The following is a 24,563-nucleotide window of genomic DNA, read 5'->3' on the forward strand; positions in this document are numbered from 1 at the left end:
TTTTCGGACATGTGAAGTAAATAGTTTATTTTTTATTTTTTTATTATTATTATTATTATTTTGTTGTTGTTGTTATAACTATTTCTTTTTCACATGTTCGAAATAAAGCTTTCATTCATTAATTCAAGGTCGCCTGGGACACTGTGAAGCTCCAGACGCCAGGTAGTAGAGGCCCGGGCAGCGCAGAGCCCGGGGGGGTTACTGTTATCGGATCGGTCGCGCCTGCAGACACGAACAGGTCCAGGATCAGCAGCAGGACAGCCAGACCTGCCCCCGTCCCGCCGAGGAAGCCCAGTTTTCAGATCGGGAACACGACCTTCCCCGGCGGCTTCTCTCCATCTCCATCGTCGGATGGAAACGGCGTTATTGGCCATCGCATTGGGAAATTGAATTCAGTCTCAGTGAGTGACAGTCCCAGCTGCAGGGAGGAGGGCAGTGGCAGTGTCAGTGTCAGTGTCAGCGACCACGAATACGAGGATGAAGAGATGAACGAGACTTTTGTCAAGAGTAACCTGGTGACCCCCAAGACGACCGCCAGGGACAGCCGGAGAACGACTCCCCATCCCCAGCGGGACGCCCTGCGCCCCTTCCTGCGCCAGAGCAAGGACGTGGACTCCAGTGACGACGGGAGGCTGTCCCCCAACTGCATGCAGGTGCCCCTCAGGGGGTCCCGGGTGTCCCGGGGGTCCCGGGGGTCGGGGTACAGCACCCCGGACAGACGCAGTGACGGAGACCTGAGCTCCGACCATGAAGACTCCTCCTCTGCTGGTAGGAACACAAATGCTTTTACATTCTACATTATTATAGTCACAGTTCTCATTTCATTGGTCTGATCCTTTTCTTTCACCTCTAAAGAGTTGGTGTACACTGTGACTGTACACATCGTCAATATGAGTTTGGTAATAGTAGTAATAATATTCCTTCATTATGCATGGAGAGAGCTTTGCATTGCGTTAGGGTTATAGACATAGTAGACTATTTGTATCATATCAGCCTGTATTTATGTCCATGCCCTCACTGGCAGTTATGCGAAATATGCGGGACTGGCACCTATCCAAGATATTCTTGTGACTGTAAACAAAATTATGAGGAAGGTAATGTATGATTCCCGTTAGGATCCAACATAGTATAGGACGTAGTCTACACTATTGCTTTACTCTTAGATGTCCTTGAAGTAGTAGGCTGGTTTGGCAATATTTACGCAGGTTATGATTGGGCTTTATTTGCTCGGCAGTTTCGTCTGAGAACAAATGATTGACTACGCACATGAAGGGATTGTCGGAGGAAAAACAAAAGATCCTGGAAACATTAGATTATTCTGGTGACAGTGACACATCCTCATGCTGTTGTCTGTGGTGTATGCAGGTCGATAGAGAACACGTGCATTGTATAGTTAAGTTGAGCTTGCAGCACACTTCACAATTTCCACAGGAATTGTCCCTGTCTAGTTAGAGTAGGCGAGGGTATCTGTCCCTGTCTAGTTAGAGTAGGCTAGGGTATCTGTCCCTGTCTAGTTAGAGTAGGCTAGGGTATCTGTCCCTGTCTAGTTAGAGTAGGCTAGGGTATCTGTCCCTGTCTAGTTAGAGTAGGCTAGGGTATCTGTCCCTGTCTAGTTAGAGTAGGCTAGGGTATCTGTCCGTGTCTAGTTAGAGTAGGCTAGGGTATCTGTCCCTGTCTAGTTAGAGTAGGCTAGGGTATCTGTCCCTGTCTAGTTAGAGTAGGCTAGGGTATCTGTCCCTGTCTAGTTAGAGTAGGCTAGGGTATCTGTCCCTGTCTAGTTAGAGTAGGCTAGGGTATCTGTCCCTGTCTAGTTAGAGTAGGCTAGGGTATCTGTCCCTGTCTAGTTAGAGTAGGCTAGGGTATCTGTCCCTGTCTAGTTAGAGTAGGCTAGGGTATCTGTCCCTGTCTAGTTAGAGTAGGCTAGGGTATCTGTCCCTGTCTAGTTAGAGTAGGCGAGGGTATCTGTCCCTGTCTAGTTAGAGTAGGCTAGGGTATCTGTCCCTGTCTAGTTAGAGTAGGCTAGGGTATCTGTCCCTGTCTAGTTAGAGTAGGCTCGGGTATCTGTCCCTGTCTAGTTAGAGTAGGCTAGGGTATCTGTCCCTGTCTAGTTAGAGTAGGCTAGGGTATCTGTCCCTGTGTAGTTAGAGTAGGCTAGGGTATCTGTCCCTGTCTAGTTAGAGTAGGCTAGGGTATCTGTCCCTGTCTAGTTAGAGTAGGCGAGGGTATCTGTCCCTGTCTAGTTAGAGTAGGCTAGGGTATCTGTCCCTGTCTAGTTAGAGTAGGCTAGGGTATCTGTCCCTGTCTAGTTAGAGTAGGCTAGGGTATCTGTCCCTGTCTAGTTAGAGTAGGCTAGGGTATCTGTCCCTGTCTAGTTAGAGTAGGCTAGGGTATCTGTCCCTGTCTAGTTAGAGTAGGCTAGGGTATCTGTCCCTGTCTAGTTAGAGTAGGCTAGGGTATCTGTCCCTGTCTAGTTAGAGTAGGCTCGGGTATCTGTCCCTGTCTAGTTAGAGTAGGCGAGGGTATCTGTCCCTGTCTAGTTAGAGTAGGCTAGGGTATCTGTCCCTGTCTAGTTAGAGTAGGCTAGGGTATCTGTCCCTGTCTAGTTAGAGTAGGCTAGGGTATCTGTCCCTGTCTAGTTAGAGTAGGCTAGGGTATCTGTCCCTGTCTAGTTAGAGTAGGCTAGGGTATCTGTCCCTGTCTAGTTAGAGTAGGCTAGGGTATCTGTCCCTGTCTAGTTAGAGTAGGCTAGGGTATCTGATCCCTGTCTAGTTAGAGTAGGCTAGGGTATCTGTCCCTGTCTAGTTAGAGTAGGCTAGGGTATCTGTCCCTGTCTAGTTAGAGTAGGCTAGGGTATCTGTCCCTGTCTAGTTAGAGTAGGCTAGGGTATCTGTCCCTGTCTAGTTAGAGTAGGCTAGGGTATCTGATCCCTGTCTAGTTAGAGTAGGCTAGGGTATCTGATCCCTGTCTAGTTAGAGTAGGCTAGGGTATCTGTCCCTGTCTAGTTAGAGTAGGCTAGGGTATCTGTCCCTGTCTAGTTAGAGTAGGCTAGGGTATCTGATCCCTGTCTAGTTAGAGTAGGCTAGGGTATCTGTCCCTGTCTAGTTAGAGTAGGCTAGGGTATCTGTCCCTGTCTAGTTAGAGTAGGCTAGGGTATCTGTCCCTGTCTAGTTAGAGTAGGCTAGGGTATCTGATCCCTGTCTAGTTAGAGTAGGCTAGGGTATCTGTCCCTGTCTAGTTAGAGTAGGCTAGGGTATCTGTCCCTGTCTAGTTAGAGTAGGCTAGGGTATCTGTCCCTGTCTAGTTAGAGTAGGCTAGGGTATCTGTCCCTGTCTAGTTAGAGTAGGCGAGGGTATCTGTCCCTGTCTAGTTAGAGTAGGCTAGGGTATCTGTCCCTGTCTAGTTAGAGTAGGCTAGGGTATCTGTCCCTGTCTAGTTAGAGTAGGCTAGGGTATCTGTCCCTGTCTAGTTAGAGTAGGCTAGGGTATCTGTCCCTGTCTAGTTAGAGTAGGCTAGGGTATCTGTCCCTGTCTAGTTAGAGTAGGCGAGGGTATCTGTCCCTGTCTAGTTAGAGTAGGCGAGGGTATCTGACCCCTCCTCCCTTTAATCATCATGTGCCACAGCAGCACATAAATGGACTGACTTATAGCGCCTTATTCCAAATCGCTTTACAAAGGCCTCTCATTCACCCATTCACACACACATTCACACACCAATGGCGGCAAGCTACCATGCAAGGCGCCGACCTGCTCATTAGGAGCAATTTGGGGTTCGGCGTCTTGCCCAAGGACACTTCGACATGTGGCCAGCCAGGGCTCGAACCGCCAACCTGCCAACCTTGCTATCATTAGACGGCGGCTCTACCTCCTGAGCCACAACCCCCCCCTTATAGTAGGGGTACATATAGTGTGTGTAGATAGTAGTATAGTATAGTACATCTAAATCCCACTGAAGCACTCCAGTCTGACAGTGAAAACGTCAAGTTATCCGGCCACATATAGCTATCTGTATCGCTTCTCATCAAAGCGACATCACTATCCAATACAAGTTCATAAGAACACCACAGCTGAGCAGGAAACTGTTTCGCAAGCAACGGTCATTCTGAGAGGGGGTTACGACACAAGGGTTTTCTTTGTGTACACTGACACTCTGTAACAAGAACAGAGAGGGCTACCAAACTATTCATAGAGCTGTCACGTCAGTTAAAGATGATGATAGTGTACTATACTAGGCTAGACCAGCCAGTGGGCTTGTCTAACAGTGTGCTACTGTATCTCAGACTGAGGTAAGGGCATAGGTTCTACTGTATCTCAGACTGAGGTAAGGGCATAGGTTCTACTGTATCTCAGACTGAGGTAAGGGTATATGTTCCAGTCTCTTAGAACTCCTATGTGGCCACTCACTGGCCAGAGAGACCAGAGCCAGCTATGCATCTCTCTGGGGTATTGTGTTTTCAGAAACCTCTTATTTCTCTTATCCTCGCTGTGGGGGGATAGCCTATAACTTATAGATTAAGAGAAATTGTGTTCTGATGTCCTTGTCCCACCCTCATCGGCGATTGTAAGTCGCTTTGGAATAAGGTGTCTGCTAAATGGCAAAAATGTAATCATGTAAATGGATAATCTGGAGGAAGATTTGACTGTGAAGAGAGGAAGATTGGAAAAACTTGAGTTGATGGGTGGGGGGGGGACTCTTTTTTGGGCTGTGGCCATGAGGTGAGGGTTTTTTAATTTGCAGCACCAGCGGTGGTCTGGTTCCTGGACATATGGTATTGTGGAAAGTGCTGACATGCCCACCTCCCACACTCAGCCAGCTCATGTCAGCGGTGTTGTTCTCGCTGGGGCCTCTGTGTGCCCGTCTCTGTTGGCTGGAGAAAAGACCTGTAAGACATTAGATCATGTGAGGTTATGATGTTCTCCACAGAGATGGATTCATAACGCTTGCTGCTCTGATTCGCGTGTCTTTCCATAATATGACATTACGTCAGCTTAGTTCTTTATTGTCTGGAGATGTCATATCAGACCCTCAGGACCCAGGCCAGGCTGGCCAGCTTGACCAAGCCTAGAGTTTTTCTCTCACTGCCACTTGTTACAGCAAAATGTACCTAGGCCCTAAACGTGAGGCTGTGGTCCTGGACACGGCCTGTCAGCCTAGGTTGTAGATTATAGGCTAACCGTTTTTGTTTAGTTTGAAGTGGGGATGGGGTCTTCTTAACGCAGCCTACAAGTTAGTTGGCTTGATCAGAAGTGTTTCATCTGGGACAGCAGAAATGCTTAGTCTTAGTATGGCCTATACGCCTCTCTGTCATGGTGTGCATAGTCGACAGACCACGTGTGTCAAAGTCAAGGCCCGCGGGCCAAATCAGGCCCGTGAATGAGTTCTCTCTTGCCCACGGGATGATATTTAATTACTATTAAAACCGGCCCGCAGTATTATGTGCCCGCAGCACCATAATACTACAAGTCCCAAGATGCACTGCGAGTGGCGCGTACCGAGTGCCCGCGACTCGCGAGCGAGCGCGATCCCGTGTCTTCTCTTCACTTCAGTACTCGTCATGAGCAGCAGCAGCACAGTGACAGTGGAGGCCTAAACATCGCCGTCAATTTTCATCTCCCTCTCCCCCAAAATGGCAAAAAGAAAGGTAGACGCTGAAAACAGGGGGTTTCAAGACAGGTGGGAGGCAGAATACATGTTCACCGAAGTAAAAGGAAAGCCTATGTGTCTTGTGTGTGGAGACATCGTGTCTGTTATGAAAGAATATAACTTAAGAAGGCACTATGAAACATCAACGAAACACACAGATGCACAGAAAGACAAATACAAGAATATGAACCCAGAACAAAGGCTACAGAAGGTAGAAGAGTTGTATGTACACTGCGCATGACAGTAGTTCAGCAGTCTTTTAGTCGCACTGGTGCTATTGAATGTATTTCCAAGTCGCACAGAAATATATTCACTCGCAAATGCGACCAAAACAGTCACAATGTCGAGCCCTGCCTTTTGCTCTAATGAAACGCCGAGTATGTCAGCAAGTTTGCACTAACTTTTCTAATTTTATTATAAAAGACAGTCATTGGTGAGGATCAGAGCAGCACACTGATTTGCTTTTAATGCATGCTGTTTCATTTTTGCATTTATCTTGCCATTGAGCTTTGAAGGAAAATTACATTTTGCTGTTTACCTGTTAAAAAAAAGAAGGAAAAAAAAACGTTTTCAATTTATTACTGAAAGAGCCTTGAGAAAATATTGCAACTGGTTTTATTTATGTTTTACTTAGGCTAATTTAATGATTAATGTTAAGTGCAATATAGGCTGTGTTATTGGTATTGGTTCAATATGTGCAATAATTGCGAGTTTTAATAAACATTGAACCAGCCCGGCCCTCCACTTGTACCATAGTTTTTATTTTGGCCCCCTGTGTATTTGACTATGACATGACTGCGACAGACTGTCGGCCCAGCTGTTGACTTTGATCAGATGCAGGGTTGCATCGTTTCCTATCCTCACCTTGCTTAAACATCTGTTGCACATCAGAAAGTAGCCATGCGAAGCGAGAAAAGAGGAAGTGACTTTACTGCCGCTTAGCCTTTTGATTTTCATGATCAACCTGACGTAATAAACCAGTAGGCTAGGCTAACAACATCTAGTCAAAGCAAGTCTATCTCCCAAACATTGCATAGCCTACTGTTTTGGTTTCACTCTAACTTGGCCTAATGCTACCATCAGAATATAGGGGGAAAGGTTCTCATAAACCCCACAACCCCTCGTAGGGTTGTTGGGACATTGGAGAAGCTGCTTTCCCATGCTGTCTCTCCTCAGAAATGCAGGGCTTGTTGAAGCTCGTTCAGCTCAGCCTATCTGCTGTGACAACAACCACCTAGGCTCTTAGCCAATGCGTGTGTGTGTGTTTGTGTGTGTGTGTGTGTGTGTATGTTGTGTGTGCGTGCGCACGTGTGTATGCACATCTGCATGTGTGTGTATGCACATCTGCGTGTGTGCGTGACTGCGCGTGCATGTGTATGCACATCTGCATGTGTGTGTGTGTATGCACATCTGTGTGTGTGTGTGTGTGTGCGTGCGTATGTGTATGCACATCTGCATGTGTTTGTGCGTGTGTGTGTATGCACGTCATGTGCATAATGTGTGTAGGCCTATAGCAGCATGTCTGGATATAACGTGCAGTGCACTGTGTGTGTGTACCCGTGTGCAGTGCAGGCTTCTGCTAATAGATATCTCCTGTCCTAAATATCTCCTGCCCCCTAAGCTGTATGTCTGTATGCCAATGATGTTTGTCAAATAAAATAAAAACCCGCCCCATCTGGCAACCCTGGTCAGGGGGCTGCTACCTTCCTCTTCCCCCCCCCCTGAGTGATGCACTGGAAACCCCCCCGGATCAAAGCAAATCTCCCCTAAGACCCCTGGGCTGTTCAGACAGTGGCGGTGCGGGGTGCATTGTGGGTAGACAGCAGAGTTGTAGAGGGGTGCCTCTCCTGCTTCTCTCCTCTTCAGCTGGTTCTGAGTCGGTCCGTTCTCTGTTCTCAGGACACACACACACACACACACACACATCACATGTGAGACGGCTTGTGTGTGTGAGCCACCAGGTCATCGTCACGTGGCTTACGTTTGTATCAGTCATTTCTGATGACATAATGACATGTAGGAAGCGGGCATAATAAGGGTTGGATGTCAGCTTGTGCTATTGAAACAGGCTGTCACTGTCTGTGGGCGTTTCCTTGGTGACCAGAGTGTTGCCGTGGCAGCGGCAGCAGGGTAGAGTGAGATGGCGGGCAGGATGTGCGTTTGTTCCGCAGGATGTGTCATTGATCCGCTTGATGTGTGTGTGTGTGTGTGTGTGTGTGTGTGTGTGTGTGTGTGTGTGTGAGAGAGAGAGAGAGAGAGAGAGTGAAAAGCTGTCTTAAAGATGTAACATTCATGCTTTCTAAAATCTTCCCTAATGGTTGTAATGACTATGTTTAATCGGTCGTGATCTGGGAATAAGACCCCTTGAAAGGAATCTTTCATTTCTGAATACTGTTTGGTCTGTAAAAACACCAACAGACATCTCAAATGGAGTCTTATCCCACACTCAGTTTGCATAGAAACGTTGTGTTGTTGCTGCCAGGGGTGTTCTAGGGGAGAGGACCAACTGACTTTTGCCCTTCTGGCTCTGGTGGTTCTGCCTCTTGGAATGGTGTGAGCACGCGCAGAAACACAACGGCTAATGTCCGACACTGCCAGTCCGTTCTGGGGAATTCCACTGCGGTGGCTGGAGGCGGCGGAGTTCCAGTAAACGCCACGCTCCTTTAACGGCAGCTCACCTGCGCTTGTGAAAAGGTCAGTTTGACTTACTTCACTCTGTCCATTCCCAGACCGTGGCTACATGACACAATGTTGTTAGTCATCCCGCCTTTCTGTTACTCTCTCAGCCTCAGTGGTTCAGTGGGATGTGTGATGATGATGTCACTGCTCTACAGAGCACTCATCTCGTGCTGTGTCTCTGCTTTGTCCTCTAACTGAGTACTGTCTGTTCACTGCAACACTCGTTAAAGTCAACTCTGTTGTTGTGGCTGTGTGACTAAGGTCATTATGTATTATTAATGATGTATTATTAGGTCTGCCCGACTCTCATATCTGGTGATAATCAGTCATAATGTCGGTTCTACTCATGTGGTCATATGGCTGAGGGTGGGCTTGCTGAGGTAGGCAGGGTGTTTTTGGACGAATCGAATCACCTCCTTTCCCTCCATACAGGAGACGGGCCTGAGGAGCCCTGCTGGTTGAACCTGTTTATTCACACGTCTTGTTGTCAATGATAGGACTCGCCACTTTGGCCCTGTCCTCAAATGACTTCCTTTCACCCCAATGTGTGTACATGTACGTGTGTGTGAGACACGTCTGTTGGGAGTTAGGTGAGACTGCTGAGTCACTGTACCAGGACTTCCCCCTTATGGTTGTTACGGCAACCACTGACTCATTAGTGGAGGTGAGAGACAGGGTGGGGGGGCTCACAGTTATTGGAGGTGACAGGAGTTGGGCCAAACCGTCCTGCTGTTGCTCACCATCTCAGCCCCCAGGTCATAAAGGTCAGAGGTCAGGTCATAGAGGTCAGCCCCTATGGAAACTCGACTCATAAAGAAACAAAGCTTTTCTGCTTCTTTGTGAAATGAGTAGTCTTAGCTAGGCTATAGCCAACATGGGCTGCATAGGCCTACATGATTATGATGCTTTTCTGTGGGTGAGGGTGACTAGGGAGTATGGACATCACTACTTTTGTGGAAGTTGTCATAAGTCTTTTGTAAACATTTAGCCAAAATAAAAATTCAGAGCTGGACTCTTAAATCCTGTTTGTTGGTTTGATATTGTACGAGGCAGGAGACAGAGACTTCCTCTAAGAGGAGGCTTTCAAAGGAGAAAATGTGGTTTCCTGTCAGCCAACTGACTTTCACTGCTGTCACAGGTTTCCTCCAGTCAACCAACAGCCTCAGGCATACTTCATACCTCATACGTATTAGAGATGATAGAGATATTACTCAGCCCCACTCATATTTGTCTTTTTATCGACAGAGGCAATAGAGAGTTTGACAGGAAGGATGGGTGAGAGAGAGAGAGAAGGGATGACATGCGGGACATGTCCGCGGCCGGAATCGAACCGGGAACCCTGCGGTGACACGGTCTACGCTTAACCCGCTACGCCACCTAAGCGCCCCGAGATATTACTCCTGACACGAACCGTGACCTCCCAGCGCATAAACACATCATGTCAGTGGGGGTCTTCAGGACACTCCCACCGAGCCTTCCCAGAACCCCCCAGGGTCACACACAGTCGTCTCCCTGGTCACACAGAGGCTCATTGTGCTGTTAGTGTCCAGTCTTCAATAGCAGAAGCCCTCCTTCCTCTCTGGCCTCCCAGTCATTTGAAATCAGAGCAACCGCCACTACTGGCCGTGTTCCCACTGCCATGGAGACGACTGCGAGGTGCAGGATATGCAGGGTGCTGTGGTGGTTTGTGGGAGCTGGGTTGCGTGTCTGTGAGGTGCCCCCCCCCCACACATAGAGAGCTGCTCATTCACTCCTCTTTGTAACCCACTGGGCACTCCTCATATATCATTTTACTCATTTCCTCTTAATGACTCTGAGACAACTCTCACTGAGATGGTTATTAACGTGTTTGAAACACTCAGGCTCTGTAGGGAATGTTGTTTTAGAAGGGCTTCCTCCCTTTCAGGAAGCAATGAAACACACTGCATATGTACTGTAGGGGTGTAGTGGTACACAAAAATGTTGGTTCGGTACGTACGGTTTTTAAACTAGCTAGCTACATTGACATTGGGAATGCAGTTGATGAAGTGATTCTGCATGCAGGGTCATGATCACAATGTAAACTAAGGGGAAAATGTGTTATAACATGCAAATAGATCATTTCTATGACCTGTCTTAAGGGACTATATATCAGCAGCAATACTTTTTGAAAATATGATTTGAGCCTAGCCAAACACATCCCACTGCCCTTAAGACAGGAAGGACCTGTACCAAACATTTTCGGTTCGAATCCGTGTACCGTTCCACCCCGAATGTACAGTGCTCAATGTTACGTTGTTACAAAGTAGCTTCCGAGAACAGAGCATTTATACACACACACAGTGTATTTTTGTCACCCTAGTACTCCAAACGCAGCACCTGCGAGTGAGCTGTTGTGGTTTAGAAAGCGCGAGCGAAAATAAACTCTGATGTCCCCGATTTGTGGTGGGGATGGCGAATGATTCATCATTGTCATCAACGTCATCATGATGTGCGTCTGTGGTGACGGAGACATCGACAAAGACACCTGCAGTGAAGCTGACGTAGGCATGATGATGATGATGATGATCTTGACCTCTACTCAGGGTTTGACGCTTACCTTTTCCCCAGGTAGCACTGTGCTACCATGTCAAAAAATTTAGTAGCACACCAACAATTTCAGTAGCACAATGAAAATTGCGCAATTTTCGTATGACGACAACAAATTATCATAATCATAACATATCAGAATTATCATAACCGGCTCTTGGCCGTAATAAAAATGGAGACTCACACAATGTAAAGGGGAAGTAAGAATATTCATTTATTAATAAATGATTCATGAATAAATAAATAATTAAGCCCAGGCGAGATAGTGTGCGGAATTGATCTTCACAGCAAGGTCTTCTCTCATGGCATCCGCTATCTGCCCGATCATGTCAGCGCATCGTTTGTCATTACTATGATTTACGATTTAATTCAACGCCATTTTTCTTGTGAAGGGCGAATAATTTGTGGAATTTAATAAATGGGATCTCTTCTTTTGCCACGTAGTAAGCGATGTTAAACTTTAACTTGAGCTGTCTTTTAATTTCCTCACTGGAGCTAGCCTTCTGGCGTCCAACAGCTTTCTCAAGGGGCTTGTTCTGAGCTGACATGAAAGCTTCCCTGCATTTCACATGTTTGCGAGACAGACCATGTTTTTTCACTGTGTCGCGTTTCAGCTGTGCGTCTCCTGACACAAACGCGGTCTTTCCAGCTAACTTCATGTGGGCGACACACCACTTGCAATACATCTTCCCTTCCTTCAGCAACAGCCACGGGAAAGATGTTTGCCACTCGGCACTGTACCTGTAGACCTTTGTCACTTTTGTCAGACCAGACTTCGCGTTGGCAGTGGCACCGCCATTATCACCGCGTGGATAATGACCTTCCCCCTCCCCTGACACACTTTCTGACTGGGCGCTCTCATCCTCGCTTTCCCCGTCTCTGTTTTCTTCGTCCCTCTCGTCTCCAGCTGTAATGTTGACTCCACTACCCCCCTCTACCTCCTCTCTGTCTGGAACGGTGCTAACATTAGCCTTGCTAAAGTATGCCGTAATCGGATTCATTTTAACAGCGGTCTTTTTCTGACAGGATTTTCAAATGTAAATGCGCGCTTGTTGTGCTTGCGGGTCACATGTCTGTTTTTTTTCTTCTTCTGTTTTCAAAGGATTGCATTGGTTTAGATGCGCTGTGATCTTATTAACGAACATAAGATTGACTGCGCATGACAGTAGTTCAGCTTTTTTTTTTTTTTTGTCGCACTGGTGCGATTGAATGTATTTCCAAGTCGCACAGAAATATATTCACTCGCAAATGCGACCAAAACAGTCGCACTGTCGAACCCTGCCTCTACTATCATGATATTACACAGTGGTGACCATATATAGGGTTCCTTCCTATATGAATGTCCCTGGTTGCTACTATTGTCATCGTATCGAGTGTCGGTTGGCACACAAGAGGAAACCAGGGTGTTTATTGGTCCTATCAGACGTTTATTAGGTTCTGTGGTTAGTTTGGCTGCAACCTGCAGCTTGTATCTGTTCTCACTTCTCCCACTGCCTACTTTACCCACTCTCTCTGTCTGTCTCTCTCTGTCTGTCTCTCTCTCTCTCTCTCTCTCTCTCTGCCTCAGTCTGTCTCTCTGTCTCTCTCTCTCTCTCAGTCTGCTGTCTCTCTCTCTCTGTCTCTCTCTGTCTCTCTCTCAGTCTGTCTGTCTCTCTCTCTCTCTGTCTCTGTCTCTCTCTCTCTGTCTCTCTCAGTCTGCTCTCTCTCTCTCTCTGTCTGTCTCTCTCTGTCTCTCTCTCTCTCTCTCTGTCTCTGTCTGTCTCTCTCTGTCTCTCTGTCTCGCTCTCTCTCTGTCTCTGTCTCTCGATCCCTCTCTCAAGTAAAGACTAGCCTAGTTCTACTGGTTTTTCTTTTCCAAATATTTTTATTGAATTTTCACTAGAACTTGTCAGCAGGGTTGGGCAAATATATTCTACACATTGTTACACACCAATAAGTACACACCACTATGTAATAATAATAATAATAATAATAATAATAATAATAATAAGAACAATGACCAATGGTAACAGTGAGACTGTAAAATGAGACCGCCCCCCACCACCCTCACCTCCCCATCCCCTTGGTTATCTGGAATAAGGCACTCAAAGTAGATAATTACAATAAAATAACCCCCCCCCCCCCCCGCTATTTCCATGAAGTCAGGTGTTGTTTCTTATCTTAAGGACGGAGTTGGAATGCATAACATGTTATATCATTTGGGTGTTATGAAAGTGTGCTCCTGGTATTTTAACAGCTCTTTTCAGTATAGTACAGTAATCATGGTTCGAAAAGCACACCTGCTCCAGTGTTTCGTCCAGGAATTTTTACAATGGTGGCGGGTGGCCGTGGCCGCGCGCGCAGCGCGCGCGATTTTTTCGCGTGCACGCGCATGAAACGCGCACGCGCGCTCAAAACAAGTTTTTTTTATTTTTTTTTTATTTTTTTCCTAATCACAGCCAAAACTAGAGGATGGCCAAAAAAAAAAATATATAATATACAGAATATAAACTTGTGACTGACAGTCACATACACACACAAAGATCATCAGCTATAATATAATACGAAGTAGGCCTACATGAGCACAAAAGCGGCTAACGTTACTGATTAACTGTTTACTGTAGTGCAGAGAGATGGTAGTCGTAGGCGGCGTATCAAATGACAAAGCTAAACGTTTAATGAAGGACATGAACGATTGTCAACAACACACTCAAGCAGTAAATAGAACAGTCTAAACAACTTGGGTACTACGGACGGAACAATAGTCTCAACCTATAGTTCCGTGCGTGAATTATGTCAACCCACCACATTACAGAAGTAAAATCACAGTCAGATGGAGCATTCGGTAAACAGCTGAGTATCAGCTGAGTTAAAGAAAACAAACTCTTACCTTTGATGAGACCCACATGAGCCCTGTTTTCCCGTACTTCTCCCATGTGTCTCTTATTGTCCAAATGTTCCCTGAATTTTAGCTGCATGTTTTTCCAGCATGTAATTCCGTTGTCAATAAAAAAATCGTCTCCCCTTCTTTTCCCCTTGACAATACTGTGTCGTTGCTAAAGTGACGGCATATAAGAATCGTTTTTTGACTTGCTAATGTCTGCTAACGTAGCACTTGAAACTGGCGCCGTTCTCTGGACTGCAGCTGCTCCCGCGTTAGCATTAGCATCCATCTTTTCTTCTCCCTTCTCACCGTCACGAGCTCAAATGACACTTGTCGGCCGATCTAACTCTTAACACTCACTTACAGGACTTCTGACACCATGTCGTGTTATTCTATTAAACATACACGTGAGTCGTTCTGTATTTCAATGTAAGTGTCTTTATTTTAACTCGCTCTGTAAGCTCTACAATACCGGTCTCTTGTTGTCTCGTCGTAACCTGCCCACCTGACCTGGGGGGTATTCCATCAACGTCGCTAAAGGAAAATCCTGGCTTATTTTTGATAACTCTCGCGAGACCTATCAGAATATGCCTGGATATTTGTAAGAACTCTCGCGAGATTTATCAGACTAAACCTGGATTTTCCCTTTAGCGATGTTGATGGAATACCCCCCGGATGTCACTACGGTGGCCTGTACACAATAACAATAATACCACAGTTCACATTTAGACCAATCAGGAGCCCTTGTGTCACGTCGTCAACTGAATGTCATTAATCTGATTTTGGATCAGCGGTTAGAGAGAGATGGGCGTGGATTTAGGTGCACTTTTAGTCAACATCCATTATAGCGCTGATCTAGGATCAGATATATTTTAATCAGCTAACATTTTTATTTTTTTATTTTTTTTGAGAACTTTTGTTTTTTGTTTTTTTTGTGGACTGAATCAATTCGTGGCGGAGGAAATTCCATCGTGGCGGCCCGCCACCAATAAATGCATGTAGAGGAAACACTGTGCTCTCAGCTGTCTGTAAATGGTAAATGGTAAATGGACTGCACTTATATAGCGCCTTTTTTGCTGCTCCAAAGCGCTTTACAACGGCCTCTTATTCACCCATTCACACACACATTCACACACCAATGGCAGCAAACGACCATGCAAGGCGCCAGCCCGCTCACTGGGAGCAATTTGGGGTTCAGTGTCTTGCCCAAGGACACTTCGACATGTGGCCAGTCAGGGCTTGAACCGCTGATCTGCCAACCTTGTGATCATTAGACTGCGACTCTACCTCCTGCACAGCCGCCCCACACACAGCCGTCTGTGTGTGTGTGTGTGTGTGTGTGTGTTCTGTGTTGTCGTCCTGTGCTGTACAGCTGAGGTTGTGCCTGCTCCTCTTTGCCCTGGTCAGTGTTTTCAGTTCCCCTTCAGACGGAGGTGAAATGCGGAAGAGACAAAGACAGAATCGGCGTTCTGCTGGGCTGGCAGTTTGACAGCCTCCGCCTGCTCACGAGCGATGCCCGTGCTTGTGTTCCCCGTGACCTCACAGTGATGAAGCACAGCTTCCAAAAGAAGTATTGTTGTTATCACATCTAGTATTACCGCCTGCTCTGTATGCAGCCTACTATGATATCTCTGAATCCCAGGTTAGCATCACGTCAGAGGACTTTCCTCCAGAGACACCTTCCCTTGTTATCTGAACCACAAACATCCCCACACCCATCCTGCCTCCCCTCATCACCATCACTGCTCTGCTGAGTCATATCTGTCATGTGGCCAGACAGACAGACAGACAGACAGACAGACAAACATGGTTCTCTAGGAGAGCTCCATAGAAAGGGGGATCTCCAGGGCCCCATGAACAGCCGATCCTGCCCCAGTGACAGACAGAGGAGGTGTGGTCAGTGTTGCTGTAGTGGAGGGTGAAGCACCCTTGTGTGGGCAAATCTAATACAACTGCCCTAGTCTTCCCAGATAGATTTGTTTCTGTACTGGTTTGTGTGTGCGTACCTGCCTGCCTGCATTTGCGCGCGTGTGTGTGTGTCTATGCCTGTGTGTGTGTGTGTGTCTATGCTTGTGTGTGCATGTCAGTGCGTGTGTGTGTGTGCTTGTGTGTCAGTGTGTGTGCGTGTGTGTGTGTGTCAGTGGGTCTCTCTTTTCACACAGACACGGGGGGGGGGAGCGGTGGGCTGAGTCAGAGACAAGAGCGTCATCAGCCAGCAGGGGGGTGAGGGTGTGACGCACAACCTGAAGTTGGTCCCGTGCCCTGCATTGTTACCTCTCTCAATAACGCCCTTCACCACAGTACCATCCTCTTACTCACCGTAGGGACAGAGGCTGTGGAGGATCATGTGACGGACTCACGCTGACTTTCTACTGGTCAGGCCTGTTAGTCACCATCAGTTCAATTGATTCACACAACACACAGTCTGAACTGTTTACTATCCTCTCAGATGTCACCGTGGAGGTGAGTATCATCCAATGCAGTAATATTCCATTCCCACTTCCCCACCTGAGGTGCTGAAGCTGCACTTGCAGACTCAGAACACCAGGGGGCAGTAGAGTATGTGTTAACATCAGCTCGCCCATCCGGCAGACTTTTGATTTGATTTATTGACAAAAAAATACAATACATAGGCATTTGTGTTTTGTCAGGGATAGAGCGATGAAGTCTGTGACTTGTTTCCGTCGCTGTCCCTGGTGTTAAAGAGGGGACCACCAGGGACCACCTCAGTAATGACATTTAGGTGCTATGATATATATAATATAGCTGTAATATATAACCTGGAGGGCGTTGTTATGACAGATGAGTCTCATTGCCAGGGTGGAGCCTCAGCACTATATGATTGATAGAACTGCTGCGTACCCCCACTCCTCCTCTATGTTATGGATGGTGTTATGAAGCCCTTCATCTCTTCTCTGCCCTCCGGTGGCAGTATCTGTCAGGTCAGCGCAGTCATTAACTGACCCCTAAGTACCTTACACACCGTGGTGTGTGTGGTGAGCTGAGCCATGGATGTGTGTGGTAGTGTGAGTGTGAAGAGCCCTGGAACAGGAAGAAGACACCGTGTTTTAAACGGTCTCTCAGTTTACCGTCAGAGAGACGATATTTGGCAGGTATTTTTTACATGAAAACAAACATTAATGATAAGCAAACAACAGTATTAATGTCACGTGTGGGTGTGTGTGGGTGTGTGTGTGTGTGGGTGTGTGTGTGTGTGTCAGAGGCCACCTCCTCCACTGTCTGCCCAATCACAGCGCGTTTCAGCGGAATTGTACATTTGACCTCAATAGATCAAAGTGATTTCAGCTGGCACGGGATGAATACACACTCACACATATACACACTCATACCCCCTCCCTCCCTCCCTCCCTCCCTCCCTCCCCCCCCCTCTCTCTCTCTCTCTCTCTCTCTCTCTCTCACACACACACACACACTCTCACAGGCACACTGACAGAGGTGGAGCTTCCTCTAATTCTTCTGAAGCGTGGAGTGGTGCTGTGTGTTAGCAGACATGTGCTGGGGAGAGCACAGGTTACCAGTAGATGAGAGGTCTGTCTGTCTGTCTACCTGTCTGTCTGCCTCATGTTGTCTAGTCCAGACAGATACAGTGATGTCTGGTCATTGAATCCACACACTGTAGAGCAGGCTAGACCGGTCTGCTGCACATAACTGGATGATGATGATGATGATGATGATGATGATGATGATGTTGATACTGGTGATAAAGGAGACAGTATGGGGACATATGGCAAACAAGGTGGGTGGGTGGGGGGCGCTCCCTGAACACATGCTTTTACCCTCAAACAACACACACACACACACACACACAGACACACACACACACACACACACACACACACACACACACACACACACACACAGACACACACACAGGTGCTGTTCTGAACCCAAACAAGTACTCTCTTATCATTAAGGTGTTAGGTTACCATAGGTGTAGTAACATGCGTACTTGCATGAATAACATTAACATTACTGGTCCAGGAGTATGAGTGATCACAACTGTTTTAACCATTCAGCGATGTTAATATGAGAGAGAGAGAGCGAGAGAGAGAGAGAGTGAGAGAGAGAGAGAGAGAGAGAAGCTAGAAGTGTGGTTGGTGCTGTCAGCTCTCATTACTGCTCTCCTCTCCCCCACAGTGGGAGGCCAAGCCAATACCCCAGCCTCTCTCTCTCTCTCTCTCTCTCTCTCTCTCTCTCTCTCTCTCTCTCTCTCTCTCTCTCTCCGGGCACCAGTCTAGGATCCGCTCACCCCTCCAAGTCCTGACCCCAACCATCGGGGAGAAAAACACCAAACTGACCAGTGATCAGTGTCTAGAAACAACCTTATCCTTTAATTTATCTACCACCACCACCACCTGATCAGCCCTGACCACCCTGTCCTCAGTTACACCATACAGCTATGGGGGGGGGGGAAAGTGGGTAGGGGGGGTTCATGGGGGTATCCAGGCAAAGTAGAGCAGAGATGAGAGCAGCATGGTGATTGGCTGGTGGGCTGGCCTACTAATTACACACACACACACACACACACACACACGGGTCAACCCCCCCTCCTCCCCTCACCAGCCAGGCAGCAGGAAATGTAAATGCCATGGCCACATTTCCTGTGTTGAATAATGCAGTAGTGGGAGCGGGGTATGGGGGGGGGGGGGGGTCTTACCTAAACTGTTGCCCCCAGGTTGAGTGCTTTCCTGCCTCCCCTCACAGCCAGCTAACCATTCTCTTTGTGAGCCTTCACCATTCCTGGTTGCGTGCCATTCCTTTGTTGTCCTACTAGGTTCACTCTGCTACTGTTACCCATTTTGTACACAACCATAACCCTATAACCCTAACACAACCCTAACCCTAACACAACCCTAACCCTATAACCCTAACCCCAACACGTCTACACTGATCCCTCTGTTTGCCTATGACTTACTGAGTATACTTATAGGGAGTAAATATAGGGAGTACTTACTGAATATACTTAATGAAATATAGGGAATACTTACTGAATATACTTAATGAAATATAGGGAATACTTACTGAATATACTTAGTGAAATATAGAAAGTACTTACTGAATTGACTTAATGAAATATAGGGAATACTTACTGAATATACTTAATAATAATAATAGTAATAATAATAACTTTATTTGTATAGCGCTTTTCCTGCAAACGTTGCAGCTCAATGTGCTTTAATCATTATATCATCTTAATTTAAAATATTTTGTAATTTAAACGCAATATTAGAAGGATGGGTTTTTATAATCTTAATTTAATTATTTAGTCATTTAAAGGCAATATTAAAAAGATGGGTTTTTAGTCTTGACTTGAACATATTTGCTGAGGTTGCATCCCTAATGTAAACTGGCAGTGCATTCCACAATATGGGTGTATAAAATGAGAATGCAGCCTCACCAAATCTCTTCTTTTGTACATGTGGTACACAGAGATAACCAGCGTCAGAAGACCTGAGAGCTCTATTGGGCTGATATGCTAGCAAAAGGTCTTTCAGATATTCTGGTGCTGTGCCAATAATGAAATATAGGGAATACTTACTGAATATACTTAATGAAATATAGGGAATACTTACTGAATATACTTAGTGAAATTTCTCCCTGCACCCCCTTGTGTTAGGTAGGATAACGACTTATGTCATTTATTTAATTCATATAGAAGTTTTTCCTCTCTCCTCTTGGTGTTGGTTTGTGGTTAGCTGGGCTGTAACAGTCTGTTGGTGTTGGATAGCCGCAGCACTGGTGTATCTGTGAGCCCAGCTAGTGACCCTAGCCAACATACACCCCCCCCCCCCCCCCCCGTCCTGAGTGTGGCTCAGGCCTGGCAGAAGAGGAACTAGGGTGAGAGAGAGGCCAGTGAGAAGCCCTACGTGACTGTGATGGCCGGGGAACACAGAGAGCCCTACGTGACTGTGATGGCCGGGGAACACAGAGAGCCCTACGTGACTGTGATGGCCGGGGAACACAGAGAGCCCTACGTGACTGTGATGGCCGGGGAACACAGAGAGCCCTACGTGACTGTGATGGCAGGGGAACACAGAGAGCCCTACGTGACTGTGATGGCAGGGGAACACAGAGAGCCCTACGTGACTGTGATGGCCGGGGAACACAGAGAGCCCTACGTGACTGTGATGGCCGGGGAACACAGAGAGCCCTACGTGACTGTGATGGCCGGGGAACACAGAGAGCCCTACGTGACTGTGATGGCAGGGGAACACAGAGAGCCCTACGTGACTGTGATGGCCGGGGAACACAGAGAGCCCTACGTGACTGTGATGGCAGGGGAACACAGAGAGCCCTACGTGACTGTGATGGCCGGGGAACACAGAGAGCCCTACGTGACTGTGATGGCAGGGGAACACAGAGAGCCCTACGTGACTGTGATGGCCGGGGAACACAGAGAGCCCTACGTGACTGTGATGGCCGGGGAACACAGAGAGCCCTACGTGACTGTGATGGCAGTGTGTCTAACCCTACACACACCCCTCCTCTATCCCCACACCCCCCTTCTCTATCCCCACACCCCCCTTCTCTATCCCCACACACCCCCCTCCTCTATCCCCACACACCCCTCCTCTAGCCCCACACACCCCCTCCTCTAGCCCCACACACCCCCCTTCTCTATCCCCACACACCCCTCCTCTAGCCCCACACACCCCCCTCCTCTATCCCCACACACCCCTCCTCTAGCCCCACACACCCCCCTTCTCTATCCCCCCACACCCCCCTCCTCTATCCCCACACACCCCTCCTCTATCCCCACACACACCCCTTCTCTATCCCCCCACACCTCCCTTCTCTATCCCCACACACACCCCTTCTCTATCCCCCCACACCCCCCTTCTCTAACCCCACACACCCCTTCTCTATCCCCACACACCCCCCTTCTCTATCCCCACACACCCCCCTCCTCTATCCCCACACACCCCCCTTCTCTAACCCCACACACACCCCTCCTCTAACCCCACACACCCCTTCTCTATCCCCACACACCCCTCCTCTATCCCCACACACCCCTTCTCTATCCCCACACACACCCCTCCTCTATCCCCACACACACCCCTCCTCTAACCCCACACACCCCCCTTCTCTATCCCCACACACCCCTTCTCTATCCCCACACACACCCCTCCTCTATCCCCACACACCCCTCCTCTATCCCCACACACACCCCTCCTCTATCCCCCCACACACCCCTTCTCTATCCCCACACACCCCCCTTCTCTATCCCCACACACCCCTCCTCTATCCCCACACACCCCCCTTCTCTATCCCCACACACCCCTTCTCTATCCCCACACACACCCCTCCTCTATCCCCACACACCCCCCTCCTCTATCCCCACACACACCCCTCCTCTATCCCCACACACCCCTCCTCTATCCCCACACACACCCCTCCTCTATCCCCCCACACACCCCTTCTCTATCCCCACACACCCCCCTTCTCTATCCCCACACACCCCTCCTCTATCCCCACACACCCCCCTTCTCTATCCCCACACACCCCTTCTCTATCCCCACACACACCCCTCCTCTATCCCCACACACACCCCTCCTCTATCCCCACACACCCCTCCTCTATCCCCACACACACCCCTCCTCTATCCCCCCACACACCCCTTCTCTATCCCCACACACCCCCCTTCTCTATCCCCACACACCCCTCCTCTATCCCCACACACCCCCCTTCTCTATCCCCACACACCCCTTCTCTATCCCCACACACACCCCTCCTCTATCCCCACACACCCCCCTCCTCTATCCCCACACACACCCCTCCTCTATCCCCACACACCCCTCCTCTTGCCCCACACCCCCCTCCTCTATCCCCACACACCCCTCCTCTATCCCCACACACCCCTTCTCTAGCCCCACACACCCCCCTTCTCTATCCCCACACACCCCTCCTCTATCCCCACACACACCCCTCCTCTATCCCCACACACCCCTCCTCTATCCCCACACACCCCTCCTCTAGCCCCACACACCCCTTCTCTAACCCCACACACCCCCTTCTCTAACCCCACACACCCCCTCCTCTAGCCCCACACACCCCTTCTCTAACCCCACACACCCCCTTCTCTAACCCCACACACCCCCCTTCTCTATCCCCACACACCCCTTCTCTAACCCCACACACCCCTCCTCTAACCCCACACACCCCTCCTCTATCCCCACACACCCCTCCTCTATCCCCACACACCCCTCCTCTAACCCCACACACCCCCCTTCTCTATCCCCACACACCCCCCTCCTCTATCCCCACACACACCCCTCCTCTAGCCCCACACCCCCCTTCTCTATCCCCACACACCCCCCTCCTCTAGCCCCACACACCCCTCCTCTAGCCCCACACCCCCCTCCTCTATCCCCACACACCCCCCTCCTCTAGCCCCACACACCCCTCCTCTAGCCCCACACACACCCCTCCTCTAGCCCCACACACCCCTCCTCTATCCCCACACACCCCCCTTCTCTATCCCCACACACACCCCTCCTCTATCCCCACACACCCCTCCTCTATCCCCACACACCCCTCCTCTATCCCCACACCCCCCTCCTCTATCCCCACACACCCCTCCTCTATCCCCACACACACCCCTCCTCTATCCCCACACACCCCTCCTCTATCCCCACACACACCCCTCCTCTATCCCCACACCCCCCCCTTCTCTATCCCCCCACACCCCCCTCCTCTATCCCCACACACCCCTCCTCTATCCCCACACACCCCTCCTCTATCCCCACACACACCCCTCCTCTATCCCCACACCCCCCTTCTCTATCCCCACACACACCCCTCCTCTATCCCCACACACCCCCCTCCTCTATCCCCACACCCCCCTCCTCTATCCCCACACACACCCCTCCTCTATCCCCACACACCCCCCTTCTCTATCCCCACACCCCCCTTCTCTATCCCCACACACCCCTCCTCTAGCCCCACACACACCCCTCCTCTATCCCCACACACACCCCTCCTCTAGCCCCACACACCCCCCTTCTCTATCCCCACACACCCCTTCTCTAGCGAGGAGCCAACTATAAGCTTTGTTAGGGTCTTGTAATGTCCATGATGCAGAAAATGCGGACGGAATCCCTGAATTCAGGCATATGAAAATGGCATCGAAATGATAAGAAAACAATTGAATTTGCACAATGTGAGAACACGTTCTTGATGCTATTCGGTGTGTAGCCAGTTAGCGAATGTTGCAGAGGGTAGTCTTGTGTAGGTTAAAAACTGCTTTTCAAAACATAGTTCAACATTAACTGGAAAGCACATGACAGAACTCTCCCTCCCGCCTCAGCTTGTGCACATACAGAAGGAAAGCTTGGTGCGTTCGTTTGACGATGTCACGTGAGCCGGATGACACGAAGATCACACTTGGTAGAAAGAAGCTATGAAAATGTAATTTCTTTGAATGTTTGTATGATTCATTTATAGCAGCTACTCTACTGTCTTTTAATGGTTTCCGTCTTTTAATGATTGCCTGTGCAATTTTGAGTAAAAACTAAAGGAAAAAAATGGAAAGAAAGAATTTAGGGAAAAATCAAACAGATTTGATAGGGTCCTACTTTGTGTTTGTCCATCTCACTCACCAGTGAGCGTCTCATTAAGTTCCCATAATGTGTCCCAGAGCGTCAGACCCCCATGGTCTTTGACGAGGCAGAGTGCTAGAATGTTCCACCCTTGGGTAGTTGTGGGGTTGCGGGGCCTGTGTGTTCATAGATGAACTGTGTTTCTGTCTGTCTGTCTGTCTGTCACAGCACTGTTGAGACTGGGTAATGGCCCTTTTTACCACACAGCATGACTGCCCATTAATATTTGATTTTAACGCAGCGGTGTGTGTGTATGTGTCTCTGTGTGTATGTGTCTCTGTGTGTGTGTGTGTTTGTGTGTGTGTGTGTCTCTCTGTGTGTGTGTGTGTGTGTGTGGTTGTTCTTCTTTGTTTGGCCCTGCCCGTATGATGGCTGGTTTAGAAGGGGGTTGTTGGCTTGCCTCCCGATCTCCTTCAGGAGAGTTGGGCTGATCGACACACACACACACACACACACACACACAGACACACACACACACACACACACACAGACACACACAGACACACAGACACACACACACACACACACACACACACACACACACACACACGGTAGAGTGGCACCACACGGGTCGTCCTCCTCTCGCTGTGATGTGACAGAATGTGAGAAACAGCCGTCCCGTTGTCCCAGACTGAAGACAGAGGAGGGTTGAAGACAGTAAAATTACAACTGTAAAATAAAACACTGGAAATGTGTTTGATGGATGCAAACAAAAGTATGACCATGCTTTGACCCGTCTCATAAAAAGAAAATAATGCTTTGACCGTGGTCAGGTCTCGGTTTGTCTTTCCCCCATTGCTTACCCTGTGTGTGTGTGTGTGTGTGTGTGTGTGTGTGTGTGTGTGTGTGTGTGTGTGTGTGTGTGTCTGTCTGTGTGTGTGTGTGTCTGTGTGTCTCTGTCTCTGTCTCTGTCTGTCTCTCTGTGTGTGTGTGTGTGTGTGTGTGTGTGTGTGTGTGTCTGTCTCTGTGTGTCTCTGTCTCTGTCTCTGTCTGTCTGTGTGTGTGTCTCTGTCTCTGTCTCTGTCTCTGTGTGTGTGTGTGTGTGTGTGTGTGTGTGTGTGTGTGTGCGTGTGTGTTGGCTGGCCAGTTCCAGCTGGCACATTAACCCCAGTGCTTTGTGGGTGAAGACAAAGAGCAGCGCTCTGGGCCAGCCAGGGCTCTAGGAGGGGGGGATCCTCCCGTGTGTCTTTGTG

The 24,563-nt window shown here is 48.6% G+C and overlaps 1 protein-coding gene across 1 annotated transcript in view; it reads left to right on the forward strand.

Annotated features, from left to right (window-relative positions):
* Nucleotides 1–362: 362 nt before the first annotated feature.
* Nucleotides 363–24,563, forward strand: part of abr (ABR activator of RhoGEF and GTPase) — a 196,648-nt gene continuing 172,447 nt past the window's right edge. Inside the window, exon 1 of the mRNA XM_080549446.1 lies at nucleotides 363–768. Within this exon, the coding sequence (XP_080405572.1) occupies nucleotides 486–768 (283 nt within the window). The 5' untranslated portion in view covers nucleotides 363–485. The remainder of the gene's footprint in view (nucleotides 769–24,563) is intronic.

This window comes from Nansenia antarctica (genome assembly GCF_963989245.1).
Source record: "Nansenia antarctica genome assembly, chromosome: 20".
NCBI classification, from domain to species: Eukaryota; Metazoa; Chordata; class Actinopteri; order Argentiniformes; family Microstomatidae; genus Nansenia; species Nansenia antarctica.